Genomic DNA, 21677 nt, shown 5'->3' on the forward strand with positions numbered 1-21677 from the left:
GCCAACCGGTGGCTGTGGCGAGCACAACGGTTGCGGATTCCGGAATCGAATAATTTCTGAATTTTCGATTTTTGAGTGCCGCGATTTTTGGCGCGTTTTTTCGGCGGTTTGATCGTCTTGGCATTCGGCATTCGAGGCGCCAAAAACGAGCTGTGAACTTTGATCCCGAAAGAAAAGGTCGAGGGGCACCCCGTCGTCGAGGTAAACAGAGAGAACATTAAATTACATTTAATTGCACGCGTCATTCACCGAATTTCCTTAATTCGTGCGGCTTTCGCTGTGTGAATATTGTTTGTTTTACGCGCGACACATATTGCTCATACGCCATGGATTCCAGGAAAAAAATGAAGGCGTCCTGTCATGACCCCACACACACTTTAAGCGTATTTATTTTGGGCAGGACCACAAAAATAAAAAAAGAACATCACTGCAAGGAAATGATTTATTCAGGAATCGCATAAATGTATGCTCCACTCTCATTTTATGTCAAAGGCTGTCGCCAGGGGATTTATCAATCTGGTCAGCAATCCTTTGGCTAGGCTCTAAAATAGTCCCTTTTCCATTTCGAATTGCGCATCCGCCGCGTGGGCCGTTTCGTTTGTTTGTCGATTTCATGCTGCGGTTTCTGATTCAATTAGCTGGGACCAGAATATGTGGGGATTGTGTGCTTGTTTGTTACTGCCAGGCTTAAGGCTAAGACCCAATACAAATTCCCGGAATGACTGGCGTTTGTGTGGCAACAAACAATTGCAATAATGCTGCCTCAAAGTGTGCAATAAGTTATGTGAGAAGCGCTGGCAGCTGATTTATGTGCTGTTCGACGGGTCTCGGTTCCAATTCCATTTCCATTTCAATTTCCACCTCGCCACCCAGGCTTCAAGACGAATGCGAAGCATGCTTTCCGGCAAATATCTGTCAGGCTTAATAGTTCCGGATTTGACATGTTCATCATGGCTTTACCTCTCAAAATATTTTTTTTTACACTTGTGGTGTATGAATTCATATAAATTAAATTAAATTTAAATTTTTTTAAAAAGCGAAATGCAATTACCGAATGAAAATTAAATAAAAACTTAAATTGAAAAGAAAAAACAAAAACGGAGAATCCAACATAAATGATTTTGTTTAAATATTTAATAAATTTATTTATCTAGAATTAAAACATTTGATTTCAAAATGTTAAACTCGCAACAAAAACAATGAATTAATTAAATCGGTTTCTAGAAATTCATTTAATCTCCCTTTGAATTCTTAATCTTTTTTAAGCCCTATAGTTTTTTTAAATTTTAATCTCCCTTTGATTTCTTAATTTTTTATAACCCCTATAGTTTTTTTTATTTCCCATATAAAGGTGTTGCAATAAGAACTTAATTTCCTTTAAATTAATATTCAAAATGTATGCAAATGCAGAAATTTTCTTTTTAACGCAAAGGGAATAACGAAATTACCCAATTCTGTCTTATCCTGTTAACCTTTATTTCCACACCTCTGATGATTTTTATTTATATTTTCCCTCTCGATGGATCGTCGCTGGTTAAAATACCTACAGCTGCTAAACGAGGGCTCATTAGTTGGTGGCCATGTTTGCACGGCTCACACAAACTCAGGCAAAAATTTGCGGTGGTTGCGAAGGGGTCAAAGGGCGTCAAATGGCGGGACAAATGGGGGGCACTTGTGTACATGACAGCTGACAGCCGAGGGCACAAGGAGTCGCGTCCAACCGCAAATACATAGATGACAGGTTCTTCATTAAAGGCCTCACAAGTGTCGACATGGGTCGCCCAAATGTTTCACTCAACTAATGTTTTACACCGCAATAGACAGGCCAATTAAAATTGAGGCTTTCCCCCAGACATTTTGGATAACACCAACAGGAAATTAAGAGAAAAGGGGGAATCAATTTGTATCTTGTAAAAGTCGAGTAAGGAAACAATATTCAAGCAATCATAGTTGGTCGTAAGAATTTTAAAAACCTCTCAAAACTGTGATCTTAAGGTAAGTATTTATTTAAAAATAAAAAAGCATACAAAATACTTGCATTTCCTTCAGGAACAACAATTTATTGGCAGAAAAGAGTCCAATCTAAAATCAAATTAATATTAGGCATATTGTATTTTTTAATAAAAAGTTAAGTACATAATTGATTTAACTCATATTTATTTAAAAACAGGTTAAATAATGAAGTAAAATCCTCAAACTCATAGATAAATTCCAATTAATTCCTAAAAAAATATTAAATAGGTCAGGTACCCCCCACTGCCATATAAATGGTTACTTCTGCTATCCCACACAAAGATTTCCTTTTTGAATTCCACTTGGGGCTGTCATTCGATAAGCCTGCAAATAAGTTATGTCTGATTTCGGCCAAGAAGGACCCGATGGCCCCGAAAAACGAGTTTGCATATGCTTTTGTTCTGGTCCCGACCCATTTCAGATAGGACCCCTATAACTCACACCCTCCAAGGCCGCTATTCCTATGCGTTTTTGGAATATTATCCCGCCCCACCAGCGAGTCTTAAAGCTGCCCACTGACCACTCCACTAATGAGGCGACTGTTTGTCTGTCTGTCTGACTGTCTGACTGTCTTTTCTGCCGTGGGGGAAAATGTACAGGAAAATGGCCGGGAAATGGGATCTCAAGTGTCGCCATTTGCTTGTTTTTCGCAGCTTTTACAACATAATTTCGGCGAGTTCCGGGGGGTCGGGATCATGGTTTATGATTCCACATTGAAGTTACTTGCGCCACTACATTCTGTTAGGCATTTTATTGCAGCCGACTTCTGGGCGAATATTAAATTTTATATTGCCCCCGGAACAGCAGCAAAAAAAAAATGTGTATTAAGCCCAGCGAGAAAAACACGGAAAATAAAATAAAACAAGAAATTGGCAGTGGCAGAGGGCAGCGGGCAGCAAAAAATTCATGGAAATTGAATTCCACTTCCATTGCCACTGACACTGCTTTTGGCCAGTTCTATTGCTTCTTTTTTTGGCCCAGTCTCTTGGCCTCGACTGGCTTACAAATTAAATGTACCAAATTTCGTAATTGAGCGCTTTATGTATTTTTAATTTATTTTCCTTGCGACGCTCCCTGAGCTGTCAGTTGCGCTTTTGATTAATTTTGCAAACAAAACATATTCGATGGAGCCGGAGAAGCCGTCTCTACGTACTTTTTGTCCATTAGCCTGGGACATTTGAATATTTTAATGCGGTGTAGAAGTGACTGCATCCCCTGTCACTGGCTATTAATAACCAATATTCGTTGAGCTGAATAAACAAAACGGTTTTGCACGCAGCTAATGTTGTTACCACAGGCGGTCGGGGAAAAATTCAAATAATATCTGTCAAAGTGTGATAAGAAATTTATAACATGGCATAATTCTGACTCAAAAAAGCTAAAATTATGACAGCCAAAATGTACATTCCGGGAAAAAATACACAAAGAATTTTTTGTATACATAAGGTCGAAATAAAAAATGTATAAGATATAACATTTCAAAAAATTTTTGATAAAAAAAAAATTTAAAAGTCATTTAAAGTTGAAAGATATTTGTATATATTTTTTTCTGTGCTAAGTGTGGCTAATAAATATTTTTAAAAATCCTAACATTTTATCAATCAGTCAAAGTCATTAAGTAAGCCTGAACAAACTTAATAAACATCGATAAATATGTTTACTATTTAAATGCCGATTTAATTTTCTTCACACTAAAATAATACAAATATTATTTTGTATACTCTTCATTCAAAAATAATCTTTTACTCAAAACATTGATATTTATTTTCAAACTTGGGATAACAAAAGATAAATAATAATAATGATAATCTTGAGTTTAAAAGAAGGAGCTCATTATTTACCCATTCCAAACAAACAAGCTAAATTTGTTCGAAAAGTAAACCACTCATTGGCATTATTAATGCTTCATTAATCTTTTCCTCGTGTTTTGATCTAGGAATACCGAAATGCAAAGTTTAAAATTAATCAAATTTGAGTGACGGATGTCTTGTTGACCAAAATAAACTCAATTAAAATTTTAAATGAGCTTCAAAATACCCTTTTTAAAGGTGATGTGTACGAATTGTTATATAAGCAACTTGATTATATGATTGAGTTTTTATTATATACAACTGCATATATGAAAATGATACCTGTATAAATACCTATCCATGTATAAAAACGCGTGATTAACGAAGCTTAATTCCCATTAATCGTCAGGTGGCTAATTAATTGAAATCTATGAATATTGGATGCGAGCTGTCGGTAAAGTGGAAAAGCTGCCCGAGATTCCCCGCCAATAAATTCAACACAAAGTATCTTGTTTATTCCCACAATCCCGAATCCAACCGTCTGATGGAATCCAAATTTAGACCCCTTCCCCCGAAAATCAACGCCCGTTTATCATTCATTATTTGATTACTCTTGGGCAAAGTGGATTTTCCGAGGTTTTTTCGCTTCCGGCAGAGACCTTATACCCGCGATTTCTTGGCCAAGTTCAAGCACTGGCAATTAAATCCAATAAAAATAACCCACACATTGTTCTTGTCCGTTAAGTGCGATCTGATTTCGGTGCGATTTTCGTTTGAATTATAAACAACCCGCTTGTATATATATAGACCATATATGTGCAGTGGTTGGGGGGCAATGGGTAATGTTATAAGCCGATTTCACGGCCATAAATATCAATTCGTGCAGAGCGGCCAGAAAAAATATTTGTGAAAAAAAGAAGCGATGAAAATCAAAAGGAACGGTATTTGATTTATGCGGCAAGGGCGTGGCAGCACGGCATCTAAATAAAAAATTTGCCCGCGACTAAGCCACCACAAATCCTGTCCCGCTTCAAATTTATTAAAAAAACGAGAGCTGTGATTTATGCAGGGAACGCGACTGTCAGATACTTTGTACTCGACTTTGTGGAACACGAATTGTTTTGACTTTTAATTGGTTGGAGTTTCATTCAGTTCGAAAATAAGCACCTGCTTCGTATAAAACACAGTTGCTGTTTAGGGTAAAAATACATGTTTAAAAAATTAAAAAGAAATTACATTTAAGGAATTAACAAGATTTTAAATCTAATGTTCATTGATTTACTTTAATTTTTAAGTGCCATAAAAAAGCATATTAGGAAAAATACTAAAACCCCCTTAAATCATTTTTCAAAAATTTTAAATTTTATATATACTCTTTACACTTCGAAATAAATGTACTAAATTTAAAAAACTAATAGAAATAAAATGCAAGGAATTAACAAGACTTCAAATCTTATTTTTGTGGATTTATTTTAATTTTAGAGTGACCAACAAATGGGTCACATTGAAAAAAATACTAAAAACCTCCTTAAACATTTTCAAAAACTTTGATTTTTATGCACATTGCTTACAATTCGAAAAAAGTTTAAAAAAAATTTGTTTCTAAAAAAAAGGTTAAACTTAAAAAGAAACCAAAATAATTTTATTTTTTTCTTTATATTGGATTACCTTTTCGAAGGACCCGCGAAACCGGCGAGTGCCCATCACTTAAATCCGCTTAAGAACGACCGATCCGAAACAGCTCCTCCAACTTAATCTCCTTCCCGAGTTTTTCCCCCATTTTCCCAAGTTCCCTTCGTGGGCTTCTGTGCAAATTTTGATTTATGCGAGCTGCCCGGGAATGTCAATAATTGGCTTAGGATGCTGGGACTGCCATCTGCTATCGGCCATCAAAAGTAGGGGTGGCTGAGTTTTCCCGGACAGCTGTCTTTCAAGTCTCACTTCAGCGTTTTGTGGCGCCAGTTTGCGAAAAAAAAAACAGAATAAAAAGAAAGAGTTCATTCAATTGTGCTGGATCTTTTCGCCTGCTCAGCACTTTTCACACTCTCCACTCGCGGTGAAAACTTTTAATGAGCAAAGCGAAAACACCGAGTTGCCGGGGAAAAAAGCAACATTGCTGGCTGGGTAAATCACATCAAATAAATGAAATTTTACAAATTATTTTACACAAAATATGCGCAAGTTGTGAAATGTTTTTGCATGAAATGGAAGGGGGCCAGAATTACCATTTCGTAAGACGACAACTTTGATGTATGAAAAATTCAGCAGTAAAATTTTTTATGATAACTCGATAATTCCAGCAGTTTATCGTTTGAATGACAAACACCTGTAAGCCAAATTCTCAACCAAAAACCAGAACTGAGATAAGTTTAGCTAATCATTTTAGAGTTAAAGTTAGTAATCAGAACTGCAATCTTACACTTTTTATGAATGTACTACATTTTGGCGTAGTTTGATTACAACTTTTTAAAAGCAAGAAAAAACCTTTCCGTCAGCGTTTACTATTTCTGATGATTAAAGATATTTTTCTACTTACTTAAAATTATTTATTTAAACAAAAATTAAAGAAATTGTATGTATTCCAAAAACATATGCAGTTTTCACATCCTTAATCAGTAAAATAAACCTTAAATTACCCCTTTAAGCATTTTTCGTAATAAATTCCAATCTTACATCTTTTATCTGGAAAATAATAAACAAAGTGTTGGCGCTTCAAATTAAATGTTTATCATTTAATTAAACAGATTTGCCCATTAAACTTTGGGCCGCCCTCGGAGGTAGAAAAAACAAAATACAAATACTGTCAGAAAAATGTTGGCTCGTGGGCACAAAAATCTGAGCCAAGTTAAGACAATTTGAATATAAATGGCTATTTTAGCTGGGCGCTTGTCCTTGTTGTTTGGCATGCCAAGTGCTGCCTGGGGCATTTGTTAATTTCCGTTTCCGCTTTACCGCCAGGCATAGGCTACCACCCCCAGCACCACCCACTTCCATTGTGGCCCATTGTTTCGACCCTTCCGCCACCGATTTCCGACCCGCTCTTAATGCCGTTTTATTGTCAAAAGATAGGGCGAGCACAAAAGCGGAAAACTGCTTAAAAAAATCTATTAAGCCGCAGCGAAAATTATGCAGCCCACAAACAATGGCAAACACCTGTTCGCGTGTGTGGGGTGAGAGGCGCTGATAAGTGCCGCCCATACCACCCATACCACCCACACCACCCCACCACCCAATCACCTAAACACCACATAGAAAATTTCTAACAACATCCTTGAAAAGCCTTATCCCTTTAAACTCATTTTTGTAATGGGATGCCAAAGAATTTACTGAAGTAAAACATTTCTGTTAAGCTTTGAAAGTCTCTTAGCGAAAAGTTTAAACACTTGGAAAAATAAAATGCATTTTAATTATGGGTAATATTATTTAAGTAAAAAGTAAAATATATACAAAATATATGTATTATATTAAGATATTTAAAATTCTAATGTAGTTAGAAACTATATGCTTATATATTTAATTTCAATTTTTAAACCATGAGAACTTATGAAATAATCAAAAAAACATATAAGGGACAGGTCTGTAGGGTGGGCCACTTTTTTGTCATTAACTTATGAAACTAAAAATGTTGTATACCATTTGAAAGTTTAATATTTAGTCTTTATAATAAAATTAAACAAATTGTCCTTTCGAAGTCATAAAAATGCATATTTTTATAGTGCCAAATATGGTCCACTTTTTCTTACACAGTCCACAGTTTTAAAAAATGGTCACTTTTAAAAATCAATTAAAAATAAATCGAACTAAAATCACTTGAAATATGTATAAACTAATAATTTTATTTAATTTTATAAAGTTTTGTTAGTTTTGAACTTGCGTTTTCTTAAGGTGAAAAAAATTTTTAAATCATTTCTTTTTTATGACCTTAGATCTGCCAAACTTGTATATTACTTTCTCTCAGTGCTCCAAAAATTCAAAACAACAGATGCTATCGACTCAACTTGTTTATGTGCCTTACTGATTGTTTTATTGTGGCTAAATTGAACACTCTACATATTGCTGAGGCTAAAATTAATACTTCGTTGGGTGATATCTTTAAGAGGTTTATGGGTGGATTTCCTAGGCCTTCCAGTTTGGCGTTTATTGGTGGTGCTGCTGATCGATGCTATTTTCGTTCAGATTTTAGGGGTTCTGAAATGGGATAGGGATTATACAGTTTACAGATCGGATTGGTGGCTTAGGATGTACTTACTTAAGGAGCTGCTGTGGTTGTTGCTGCCGTGGTTGTTGCTGCTGTGGTTGTTGCTGCCGTGGTTGTTGCTGCTGTGGTTGTTGCTGCCGTCGTTGTTGCTGCCGTGGTTGTTGCTGCCGTGGTTGTTGCTGCCGTGGTTGTTGCTGCGGTGGTTGTTGCCGCTGTGGTTGTTGCTGCCGTGGTTGTTGCTGCGGTGGTTGTTGCTGCGGTGGTTGTTGCTGCTGTGGTTGTTGCTGCCGTGGTTGTTGCTGCAGTGGTTGTTGCTGCCGTAGTTGTTGCTGATGTGGTTGTTGCTGCAGTGGTTGTTGCTTCCGTCGTTGTTGCTGCCGTGGTTGTTTCTGACGTGCTTGTTGCTTCTGTGGTTGTTGCTTCTGTGGTTGTTGCTCCTGTGGTTGTTGCTTCTGAAGTTGTTGCCGCCGTGGTTGCCACCGTGGTTGTTGGGTCATTGGTGGGATATGCTGGATATCTGCTGGCCTTTGTGGTGGAGCTGGTGGCCGAGGTCGTGGTCGATCCGCTAAATGGCGCCTTGGTGGTGCCGGCGGAGCTTAGAACAGCGGCATAGGCGGGGTAGGACGAGAATGGGACGGGATACTTGGCTGGACGGGAAGGATACTTGGCTGGGGGCGGGGCGTAGGCAGCAGGAGCGGGAGCAGGAGCAGGAGCAGGGGCGGGAGCGGAAGGATACGAAACGGAGTAGGTCGGAGCAGCCACAGGATACGGACCAGGAGCCTCGGCCGTTGCCTTGGCGCCATAGGGACCACTGGCGGCGGCATAGGCATACGAATTCTGGCCAGATGAAGAGGAATACTGAATCGGGGCCAAGTTTTGGACTGGCGAGCTCTTGGGATAGTAACTTTGGGCAGGGGCAGAGGGCCCATACGATTGGCCGGGATGCGAGGAACAGTACTTCAGATCAGTTTGGATAAGTTCTGCAAAATAAAAGAAGAAAGAAAGAATGAAGAAATATCATTGGTTATATTAATATTATATTTTTCATTAGAATATTTAAATATAGAAAATATTATTAGTTCTTTTTTATGATTAATCCTTTAAAGTGATATTTATTTTGATAATTTTCATTAGGAAAACTCTTTAAAAATTAGGCCAAATAATAGCAAAAAGTGTCGAATGGCTGAAAAATGTTAGGAATAAGGAAAACTTACCCTTCTTGCCGGCGAACAGCAGCTTCAAGTTCTGCGAATCCAGGCGACACTTGCTCGAAAATGGATGGTAGTTGTATCCATCGGAAGCACAAACTGCATAGCCACCTGGGGGACACACGGCATCGAAGTTCACATCGGCAAAGATGTAGTCCAACTCAGAGCCCGTATAATCGCCATACCAGTCGTAGTCACCTTTAACCCCGACGAAAGCCAGTACAAAGGTCAAGAGTAGACCAAAGTTGACCAAGGAGCTGGATTGCGACTGAGGCCTGGAGTGGAACATGTTGCCGATGGAACTGATGCCTCTGACCACGGAGATCCCCACTTTTATGGGTCAGCGACTCGACTGCGAAATGGGGTATAGAACGTGCATGTGATTGCGGTCTTTACATCACTCTCTAGACTTTATTTTTTTTTTGCTTAAAGCCCGTCTGTATGGACTTTATCTAGCCAGAACGTGCGAGCAAAAAGCGCCGGTATTATACCATAGTAAAGTGACATTACCTAACAAAAAAAATCATTATATACGCCACTGCCTAAGTCTCGAACTAACTTAATCAGCTGGCGCTAGATTAATCATATTATTCATGGGTAACTGGATTAAAGTTTATAAAACCCGATATTAAGTCGAAATAGTGATAATCTTGGCAACATTTTTTCGGTGATGCTCGATTTACTTATACCATCAAATCATAACATTATAGACAAAAAAAAACTTGGTAGACAAAAGTTATATCACTTTAGTAAAAGAAACATAAAAGTTAAATGTATCTTAAAAAGTGAAAAGTAACAAAATAGGTACTACATATTTAAATTTATAACTTTTAAATATATTCTTAAAATAAATAAATATAAATTGTATTTGAATTTCCTAAATGGTTTGAAAATATGTTTAACCAAACAAAATTATAAATGACATTGTTTTTTCTATTCCATTAAATCATCAAAAAAAATATATGCGGAAATATAAAAAGATTGGATTGGATAGACTTTCATAAAAAAAATATGTATGGAAATAAAAAAGATAGGATTGGATTTTATTAAATTCCGGCTAAGCTGCTTGGAGATAATAAACAACACGAATCGAACAAGATGATGAGTCCTTTAAAATTGGAACCAATTTTTAATTCATTGCACTTTAATTAATTAATTACACAAAGGTCTTCTATAAAGTCAGCCAAGACAATTGCAGTCAAGTTACTTTTACTTTGAGCCAAGTAACCAAGAAATAGTATGTAATAAAGAAACAATTAAAAAGTGTAAGCCCTTGTGTGAACTTTTAACCATCCTCTTTCCTTTTTCCTGGCCGTTTATAAAATAAACTCTAAAGAGATAGGAGGCTCATGCACGTACATACATCTGCGGACATGTGCAGAAAATTATATTGCAAAAGCAATTTTCCTTAAAATCACCTCTATGGACATAGGGTTTTCCGAGCTAAACACATTGGGTAGTGCTCATAGCCCAGGAATTTTCACACCAGAGATGGCTGCTAATTACAAAATGCATATTATATGAAATTCTCTTACATTTTGTAACGAATTTTTTATCAATCCTAAGTCGATGCCAATTTTCTCAGAAGAACGTCAGAGAGCCGCATAAAATATTTATACCCGTCCGCCTTGCAACATCAGGAAACATCAGAAATTCAGGAATAAATTTTATGGAAGTTTGTGAAGAAAGTTTACATTGAAGTGGAAAAATATTGAAGGTTATTCCAGGATAATAAAAAAGTTGTCTTGCAATCGCTTCAAATGCTCTTAACTGCAGTTTGAAAGTGAAGCAAACACGAGTTCCTATGCATTTGAGGGGTCTTAACCCTTTGCTTTCCCAAGTAGCAAAACTGTGGCTTTGCTAAAAAATTTAAAGATCTATCAAAAATATCTCTTAAATCAATTTTTATGTTTGAACAGAAAGAAAATCATTTCCTTAAACTGCATTTTTATTATTTACTTTTACTGGTTTTTTAAATATCTACTTGGAAAAAAGACTTTTCGTATTTAATATCCCTGTTAAGTCCTAAAAAAATACATTAAATACATGTTTGTTTATAGAAAACGAACGTGCCATTTGGGCTAAATAAATTTCCTCCACTAAACTCAAAATCTTCAACAATTTGTGGGTCCCAGCTGTGTGGGCCACGCCCACCGGGAAAACTGTTATACACGCCCATAACAACCAATTTACTCGGCACACAAAGCGAGCAAGCAGTTCAACGACAACTTGTTGCTGACAAGTTGTGCTAATGAAAGCAGTGTTTGTGCACTCAGCAAAAATATATTTGTTCAATATTATTTTTAAATGAAATAAATAAAAATATGGTACGCATATTTACCATATTTGTGGATTAAAGTAGTTTAAAATATTATTAGATAGGAAGTTAAATTAATAATAATTATTTTTTAAACATTTCTTCGATTACATTAGTATGTCTCATCTAAATTTTCTATTTTTCATTTTTATCTAAACTAATTTCCAACAAATTTACAAAACCCCTATCTAAGGGATAACTATAATTAATTTATACAAAAAAAAAATAAGAATCCTAACATAATACTTTGATGGGATTTTCTTAGAAACCTTTATATATAAAGAATGATCTGCAGTAATCATATAAATAGTCCCTGAGTTTTGAGCGACTTCTTAGGTATTTTTTCCAGTGTGCGGTGTGTGCAAGGACGGAAAAATGGGGGAAAATGTGGGGGGTCGACCAGCAGCCTCGGCAGGCAATTTTCGCCGGATGGCGTACCATTTTCCAACGGAACGCAGAGCAGAGCGGTGCGAAAAGCGGAGTGGAGCGTCATCTTTTGCCCGCCGATAACAGAACGCGTTTTTTTTGCCCGTGTTTCGAATGCTTTTTGTGTCTTGTTGTTGTACGTGACGAGCGGTGAACTGAAAACGAATCAATTGTTGAAATTTTCAATGAATGGCAGTGGCAAACAATTCAATGAATTGAATTGGCTGGGTTGGCAACCGTGTAAGTGATCTTTTGGCACCTGTTCTTCGAAATTTCTCGCCAATAATTGGGAGAAAGATCAGGTGAAAGTATTTCAGAAAAATATTTCAGTAAAATATATTTTAGCAAAATGTTTCCGAAATTATTTCGCATAATTAGTGCCCCGCACGAGACCTAATTTTCGCTAGTTTAATTAAGTAAACAATCAAATTAAATATTTGCCCACACAGTACAAATAAATAATTCGATTTCTGGCCGCACTCTAATTGTGTTCTGTTTATGCGAAAAGTTTTGTGCGCAACGCAGGGAAAACAGCGTGGTGTGATTGGCGGGAAATGAGTGCAATAATTCGCAAGGTTGGCAACTTTTATGCCCAGCAGATCCTTGGGGGGATTCCGGAGGATTCGTGGCAAGTCCGGCGTGGGTAATTGCATTTGTCGACCCAGACGCTGTGGCTGAAGTAATTTGTTATTATAATTGATCCGACAAGAATGACCGAATAATATGGCATTATTTCGCATGTCCACTTTTGTGTTTGGGCGCGTGGCATTTCCGTTTCCGGCCTGCAAATGGCGTTGGCATCATTAACCGCATTGACGGCTTTTCTCCTCCGGCTCTATTAATTTCTTTTTTTTGTTTCTTTTTTTTTGGGGCTGCTAGACAAAACAATTCATCATCAATATTCAGCATGTGTACATATAATTATTCCTCCGCCAGCTTTTTGCCCTCACCCCCATTGATTGGCCATTTGTATCTTATGCAGCGGGAGGTCCTTTTTCCCAAATAAAACAAAAAAGTCCTTGTTCTTTTCCCACCCGTTGTTGACAATAAATTTCAATTTCGTGCATAATTTATGCAGGCAAACGTTTTCCAATTATTTGTGTTTTATGGATGCTCCAACATGAGAAGCCCCTTTCTTATGGCTCCCCTTCCTTTCCAAGTCGCAAGTATCAACAAAACTATGCAAAACAAAACAATTTGCCAAAAATGTTGCAGATGCTGGCGTTTTTCTTGTAGGGCTTCTTTAGTTTCTGGGGGAAAACTTTGGCATACAGTACGTTCCAGATTTATTTTGCCAACTCAGGAGTCGTAAAATAATAGGGACGGAAAAAATTCGCGTCTTCATTTTTATATGACTGAGGGAAGTCGGTTCTTTTGTCACTGGCGTTAATAACAGCGAATAATAAAAAGGAGATGTTAGATTTTATTTTTTAGAAAATAGTATGACATTCAGGGAGCTCTTTTTATTTGCTTTAATGCTGAGAAAAACTATTCTTTAAGCTTATAATTTTGAAGACAGTGTAAATGTTGTGTTATTAAATTACTGTAATAAATTCCTTTAAAGCAGTTATTTCCTTCAAAGCAGTTCTTTAACTTTAAAATTAATTTTTGCAAGCAGTGTTAATTTCCTTTTTTAAATATGCTTTTCGATTTTTAAATTACTCAAATTAAATCCTTTGGAGTAGTTCTTACTGAAATAAAATCATTAAAAGTAGTTATTTTCCTTAAAAATATTAGTTTTTTTGTTTTTTTTTCTTGAGGCATGACATTGTTTATTGGAACCTACAGCCCCCTTATAGTTATGACAACCAGCGTTTTTAATATCTCCCGCGTTAGATTGGCATGACAACCGGATTCCGTTGAAAAAGGCCATAGTTGTACGCCATTTCGATTCCACTTTGTCTCGCTGGGGATGATAAAGCGGGCATATTGCAGTGGATTCAAGTGAAAGGAAGGGTCGCCGGCCATTGAGACTGTAAATGCAATTAATGCTCATTAGTGCTTCGGGACAGGCATTTGAATTGATGGCCAACAAAGGCCCTGCCCCTGCCACAACCTTCCCATCGTCCTTGCCTCCTTACCTGAGGACTAATTGCCTGGCCAAGGCACTTGCAAAAATAAATAACATGCAAGAATGTTTAGCCAGGCGCCATTTCCATCATGGAAACTGTCCCAGCTCTCTGTAATAAATTAATGCCGCAAATTAAAGTTTAGTCCGGGGCCCCGGGAAAATCCTCTTACTACGACAGCTTGTGTTTTGTGCAGACACAGGCGGCTTCTGTGGAAACTCAATCAAGCGAAATGAGTTTTGATTAAAAATATAACCAAGTTAGGCAAGAACTTTGCAGCTCATCCCCTGCTTCCACCACCACATGTGCCCTTCACTTTTCTCGGTTTTCGATCGATGTGCATTTCATTTGAGCTTTTGCCCCGTGGCATTTGCTTTGTCACTCTGTGACGAAATGCAATTAAGTTCGCCCAACCACAGTTGCAAAAACAGTGCCACAGTTAAGCATCGCCATTAATTAGACAATAAACTGATTTACAACATGGGAGAATAGGTGCACACACATCGAGGAGACTGTCATCGCTCTAGTATTGATCCCATCTCAGGGACCCTATGTTCCCTATTGCCTATATGTATATATTCCATTACCTTTGGCACTTTCTCCCCACTGAATATGAACCCAACTCAGGCAACTCTTTGAAGCCCAGCCAAATTAGAAATGCACACACGAATGGCCAGCCACAAGCGACTCAAATTCCCTTCGTTATCGCGAAGTACTGCAAGAAATAAGTAAATAATATTAAAGTATTATATTTGTAACATTCCTTTACATTTAAAAATATTAGAAACATAATTTCCTACTTTTCCAAAAAAAATATAATTGACCAAAAGATAAAATTGTCATTACAGTCTTTGGTATAAGAATTTTAAAAATAATTTATGAATTTATAATATATTCTATTTTTTAATAAATTATAATTTCTTTAGGATAGCAGCAAAAAATAAATTTTTAATTTTGTAAAATAATATAATAATATAATTTTAAAATTATAAGTTTTCATATTTTCCATGAGGAGATCGAATTGATTTGCGTACCTTCTAAATATGTATATACTAAAAATGACTGCTTATATTTTTGTTACTTAAACATATCAATAATATTTTTTGTTATTGGTTTTATTATTTTTTTTCAGTGCATTAACCCATGACAAGAGTTAGCCCCACTGAAACACCCACGATGGGAACAGCCGCCTCGGTTTCAGAGTCGGAAAATGTGGAAGTGGCATCGCAGACCCAAACGCAGGATAATCTGCGCATATTTTTAAAGCATTTGTATGCCGAGTGCGTGTACCGATACCAGAATGTCACATACGATACGGACGACCCGTCAGTTTCGCTGGGGGCAGCAACAGGTGAGTGGCTGCCACCGGGCGTATACGTGATTTGGCGCATGCCGTGTGCACACGGCCAATAAAAGATGAACAGCAGGCGCATAAAGGAAAGTCGAGCTAAATTCAATTAGAACCCATCTGATTTCATTTAATGCATTCAAAGAGAAGCATTTAAAAGGATATAATAGGTTACTCCTTTGGAATGTTTAAAAACTGGATTGTTCCCATCACTTTAAACATTGAGTTATGCAATCATTGTATTATTCTTTTAATATTTTTCCAGCTACTTCTTCTTTATTTAAGTAAAACAAAACAATAGCATTTTGCATCACATCTTATGCCAAAGTTTTGATTTTATTGTGGCTAAATATGTATAAAAAAATTTGTAAAAAGAAAATAAAATTAAATTCATTTGGATTGAATCTGATTCCATTTAATGCATTGGATCGATCCAACATGTTACTCCTTTGGAATCCAAACTTAGATTTTTAATATCACTTCAATATTTAAATTTATTAAATTGATATACCATGGTTTGGTAATTTTTTGTATAATCCGTTTAATATTTGTCGCAGTACTTAATCATTTAATTTTAAAATAAAACAAAACATTTTACCATAAGTCAGAATTTTGTATTTAATTCTAGCTATCTAGCTATTATTTATTATCAATAAATATATGAAAATTATACAAGCAAGTATCCTTCTGAAGAATGTATTATTATTATCTTGTGGTACTGTGAATAATGCTTTTCTTAACTGTGAGATCGTAAAATTAAATAACTAAAAATAAATTTAAATTTTAAAAACCTACACATATTATTAAGTTGTATCAAATTCCATAGTTAAGTAAATTTAATACTATATATAAACACTTGAAAGTACATGAGGTTTCGAAAACTCAGATGTGCTACCTGAATAAGCAATTATTTTTAATTCCACGACAGTCCATAATATTTTATATAGTAATCCCATCCTGATGACATTTCTTGCCGTGCACAGACTACGATTTCGACTTGCCGGAGAACTTCAGCCCAGTGCCGCGCTATCTGGAGAACGCTGCGCTGAACGAGGGCGCCATTGACATGCGGAACGTGGACGCGGAGCTGGCGGAGAAGGAGGAGCTGGTGGCCACCGTCGTCAGTGCCACGATGGCCACAAATCAGCGGGAGGAGCCGCGGCTCTTCTGTCCCCTGAACTTTGACGGATATCTCTGCTGGCCAAGGACTCCGGCCGGCACCGTGCTGAGTCAATATTGTCCCGATTTCGTCGAGGGATTCAACAGAAAATTTCTGGCCCACAAGACGTGAGTTAAATGCGGAATACGGCTGAATATTACGGCCCCCGGGAAAGGATAGATTTTCATTCAGTGCATGGTCTTGCATGGTCAAATAAATTCCGCAATTCGTAATACTCGCCAAAGCACAAATGCGGAAATTCCTTGACATTTACTTCACTGTTTTCCGTGTGTCATAAGATACAATGTTTATTTATGGGAATGACAACCATAGCAAATCTATTTAGGGTTACAAATTGATCTAAAATATACATATACTTTATTTGAGTTTATTCCACACTGAAAGATTCATTTCCGGTCCGAATAAATATATATAATCTGTAAATATATGTTGCTTAACATTTTTATTTTAGTTTTTTTTACAACAACGTTTCTCATACAAAAATAAATAGACTGTTTGAGTACATTTTTAAATATTTGATTCTATTACTCCAAAATCTCACACAGGGCTATACAATTACTATTGAAATTTACCCCACAGTTTCTCCGACAAGACTTATTGGAGTATTGTTGGAGAAATTGTTGAACTTTTTATCCATTACTCCAAAATCTGGCACTGTGCTATAAAATTATTCCAGCAAAACGCAAAACTCCAATATAACAATATGAATCTAATTCAACCTAACGTTTCTCCGTAAAAAATAGTTGAAGTATTGTTCTAGAAACTTTTAATTGTTTTACTCCATTAGTTCAGGGTTCTACACAATGTTTAAAAATAATTCCAATAATAAACAAACCTACAACATCACTTTAAAATAACGTAATTTATCAAGCAGCAATAATTTCTTAAATTTATCTATTAACTTTTGATACTTTGTTATTCTTGAACTTTACTACTTTACTATTTTTGAACCGAGTTGATATTGTGAGTCTCACTTTATATAGCAGCTGAGCTCAGTTGCTTCTTGGCCAAGTTAAGTGACTTTTGCTTTGTCGGGCGCTTTGTTTGAAAACCCCATGTGCTCGCACTTAGTCAGTCACAATTATCGTAAGCATTTCGCATTCATAGCTGCCTGGAAAATGGCTCCTGGTTCCGTCATCCGGAGAGCAATCAGACCTGGTCCAATTACACCAGCTGCGTGGACTACGAGGACCTGGAGGTAAGTGCCCCGGCGACATCACGGGGGGAACACGGACATTAATCAAGAAAGTTGCCACTGCAGTTTCGCCAGTTCGTCAACGAGCTGTACGTGAGGGGCTACGCCCTCTCCCTGCTGGCCCTACTCATATCGATTATAATCTTCTTGGGCTTCAAGTAAGTGCTTGCCGTTGCTCTGCATGGGGCTATTCCGTTCTCCCATTCCGATACTGATGTGCGGATATCCCGTTCACAGATCCCTGCGCTGCACCCGCATTCGGATCCATGTACACCTGTTCGCCTCGCTGGCCTGCACCTGTGTGGCCTGGATTTTGTGGTACCGCCTGGTGGTGGAGCGACCTGAAACCATAGCCGACAATCCGGTAAGCTGCAGAGAGAAAAAATGCTGTAAAAAAACTACATTAGCTACACTTTAAGTCCCTCTGATGTTAGATTACAGATATAGATCTGGTTTTTGTTATTATTCATGTTGTAAAAATGAAACAGTACTCCAATAACACTTCAACAACAATATAAAACAGTAACAGCACTTCAACAATTTTTCACCAACAAACCAAAATTACTCCAATAGTGCCTGGTCGTTTTTTTTAGCTCCCAGAAAAAATACTCCAATATTGCAACATACATATCTCCAAAAGTACTTCAAAGATATGTTTTAAAAAAGGTTGATTGTTTTCCAACAACTCTTCAACATTTTTTTAAATTACATTAGCAATGGTAAACAGTAGTACAACAACGCTAAAATATAACAATATTCAAATAACTCATTATTGTATCACTTTAGTAATATTTTTTATTCTGGAATTAAAATACTTTGAGAATGGCTTATTTCGCTTCGTGTTGGCCATTGCCTAACTAACTTACCATGTAACTACTTTCCAGCTCTGGTGCATCGGCTTGCACCTGGTGGTGCACTATTTCATGTTGGTCAACTACTTCTGGATGTTCTGCGAGGGTCTACACCTGCACCTGGTGCTCGTTGTGGTAAGTCAGCCGAAATTACACTCAAGTCATCCGTTCTCCTCTTACATGGCCATGCAAATCTCCGTAATTGCCGTATAAGTCTGCATTCTTTATGAGTGAGTTCTGTGCATGGCAGATGTGATTCGCTGCAGCCGTTGACGTGGCAATGGTTTTCCCCTACCAATTTGTCTGAGAGCAAATCGCAACTTTGGCCAGCTGCTTTCCGTCTCCGTCAAGCTGAGATGTCAGGAGTGTCCGGCGACTTACTAACCCAACCCCCATCTATATTGCAGGTCTTTGTGAAGGATACGATTGTGATGCGCTGGTTCATGGTCATCAGCTGGCTCTCGCCGATTCCCATTGCCGTCGTATATGGATTGGCCAGGCATTTCAGCAGTCCGGACAATAAACAGTAAGTCGTTGAGAAGGTTACCGCCTAAGCTTTACGCAATCCAATATGTAGCGTTATTGGTACTAGTAGCACTTCTGTATCTTACACAAGGCTTCATTAATAATAACAAATCCATGCGCTAGCATCATTTAAAAATCCTGCTTTATTTTCACCATGTTAGTTAAGTTTAAAATTAGTCTATTAAATTATTTATACAGTTTCCTTACTTTTGAATTCATTTAAAACATTGTAAAGGTTTTTGAAATAATCATTATTGATTATCACATAACACTTTGGTTAAGCTTACCCTTACATAAAAATAACTCTTAGCCGCCATCAACCCTACTACAATATTACTTTAAAATAAGTCCCACAATACTCCAACAGTACTTCAACAATACTCCAACATTACTCCAACATAACTCCAACATAGCTCCAACATAGCTCCAACATTACTCCAACATTACTCCAAACCCTACTCCAACATTACTCCAACATCACTCCAACAATACTCCAACAGTACTCCAACACTACTCCAACAGTACTCCAACCTTACTCCTACTTTTCTACAGCAATTTTCAAATAGTATTTACAAATTGTTTAACATTTATTTATCTTTACATTAACATACTTTGAAATTATAATAGTAACAATTGTAATAATTGTTTTTGATCAATCGTAGCTGCTGGATAAATGACAGTCTTTACCTGTGGATCTTCTCAGTGCCCATAACGCTCTCTCTGCTGGCTAGTTTCAGTAATATATGGAAGTCTATTAAGTACAACAATGTTATTAACCCTTTAATATCTCCGTTAGTTTTTTTGATCAACGTTCTGCGGGTGATCGTGAGGAAGTTGCATCCCCAGTCCGCCCAGCCCGCTCCGTTGGCTATCCGGAAGGCGGTACGAGCCACCATTATCCTGGTACCGCTCTTCGGGCTGCAGCACTTCCTGCTGCCCTACCGGCCGGATGCCGGGACCCAGCTGGATCACTTCTACCAAATGCTCTCCGTGATCCTGGTCAGTCTGCAGGGCTTTGTGGTCTCCTTCCTGTTCTGCTTCGCCAACCACGATGTCACCTTCGCCATTCGCACCCTGCTCAACAAGCTGCTGCCCAGCCTGGTGACCCCACCGCCGGCCGGGAGTAATACTGGACAGATGGCCACCACCACGCCCAGCCGCGAGTTGGGCGTTTAAGACGTACCGCTCGAGGGTCGACCGAAATATTGACCACATCGCCGCGCAAAGATTTTGAACAGCTCTTTAAAAAATATTTCCAAGGCACCGACAAATTTTAAGTATTTTACATTGAGAGTTATTTTTCAAATTGAATTTAATTTCATTTTAATTACCTTTTAAAATAGTAACCAAATGATTTAAGCGTTAATTTTTAAAAAAGTAAAAAGAGTTTTCACTGAATAGAAACTTATAATCAGATAAATTCTCAGATTACCCTATGGGCATTCTAGTCATGAAAAAATCTAGTCGCTGCTCTAATTTAAAATTTAAAAATAAGTTTAAAAAACTTTAAGAAATTACTAAACCTTCCTCAGAAATACCTCAAAATAATTTACTGAAATCATTAAACTTTTTTTTAATTTCAACCGAAAGCCATTTAGACATGAAAAAGTGAAACGAGTTGTAAATGTATTTAAATACTGTCTTAAACATATTTTATTTAAAAAATAAAATATAAATATACACGTAGAAAATTATTACAGCTTGGACTTCCCAAACAAAAAATAGATAACAACATTAAAGCTTTTAATGTTTATATAAGCCATATAACTTATTAAATAGAGGATTACCCTTCTAAGTATTTAGGTTTCATACAGCTATCCCTGATGAGACAAAGAAAACTATTTATGTCATATCCAGAGTAACTACGGGAATCAAGTGTAAAGAATATAAAAGATCCCCAAACGATTTTAATACAAAATACTTAGGGTATTCAATTGCGTTGCAAAAGTGTAAACTTTGTAAGTTTGCCAGACGAGAATTGTGAACGCCCTCTATTTTAAAATATCGTTGCAGGAAATTGACGTACAAAATAACGCCAACTTTTAAATTTTTGTGAAAAGAAGGCTATGATATTTTCTGTCATTAAAACCCAACTTTTCAGTATATTTTTAGTATTTTAGATAAAATTCCTACCCATTATTAACCCCCTATTTCTACACAAGTACAACAGATTTGTATACATAGGCTGGGGTGTTGTAGGCCTTGAAAACTATTTTGTATGGAAATTGTTGTCGGAACTGCTTACACTTTTACACTTTTCAAACGTTTGCAACGCAATTGAATACCCTAACTATGTGTAATATTTTATGATATGATATATGTTCAAATACAAGTCCTGAGAGGATATAAGTAGGGGCACAAAATGAAACATACGTACCCGCGTACCTAAAGAAATGTTTTTTTTGATATTTCATTAAGATATATATGATATAATGATATTTATAAATAAACATATGTAATGTTTTGATGCTGTTAATGTCAAATATTTATGATGCTTATCCCACTTAACCAATCACAATTACGTAGTGAATAAATCATGTTAACTGCAACAGAAGCG

At 36.9% G+C, this 21677-nt stretch overlaps 2 protein-coding genes across 3 annotated transcripts; one reads left to right on the forward strand and one right to left on the reverse strand.

The window, feature by feature from the left end:
• Nucleotides 1–22: 22 nt before the first annotated feature.
• Nucleotides 23–21676, forward strand: hec (calcitonin receptor hector). Of its 2 annotated transcripts, none has more exons than XM_017068403.4 (10): nucleotides 23–201; nucleotides 15154–15372; nucleotides 16353–16656; nucleotides 17657–17747; nucleotides 17811–17902; nucleotides 17982–18108; nucleotides 18629–18730; nucleotides 19003–19121; nucleotides 19783–19856; nucleotides 19917–21676. In XM_017068403.4, the coding sequence occupies exons 2-10, from the start codon at nucleotides 15165–15167 to the stop codon at nucleotides 20294–20296; spliced, it is 1497 nt and encodes a 498-aa protein (XP_016923892.2). In that variant the 5' UTR covers nucleotides 23–201; nucleotides 15154–15164; the 3' UTR covers nucleotides 20297–21676. The 2 variants fall into 2 exon arrangements, with proteins under 2 accessions (XP_016923892.2, XP_070853911.1); XM_070997810.1 differs by lacking the exon at nucleotides 23–201 and adding an exon at nucleotides 11963–12192.
• On the reverse strand, nucleotides 7802–9529 carry LOC108005215 (integumentary mucin C.1). Its single transcript, XM_017068404.4, has 3 exons — nucleotides 9216–9529; nucleotides 8053–8981; nucleotides 7802–7991 (listed from the first exon to the last, which is right to left on the reverse strand). The coding sequence occupies exons 1-2, from the start codon at nucleotides 9496–9498 to the stop codon at nucleotides 8053–8055; spliced, it is 1212 nt and encodes a 403-aa protein (XP_016923893.4). The 5' UTR covers nucleotides 9499–9529; the 3' UTR covers nucleotides 7802–7991.
• Nucleotide 21677: the final 1 nt, after the last annotated feature.

The sequence above is a fragment of the Drosophila suzukii genome, chromosome X (genome assembly GCF_043229965.1).
Source record: "Drosophila suzukii chromosome X, CBGP_Dsuzu_IsoJpt1.0, whole genome shotgun sequence".
Taxonomy (NCBI): domain Eukaryota; kingdom Metazoa; phylum Arthropoda; class Insecta; order Diptera; family Drosophilidae; genus Drosophila; species Drosophila suzukii.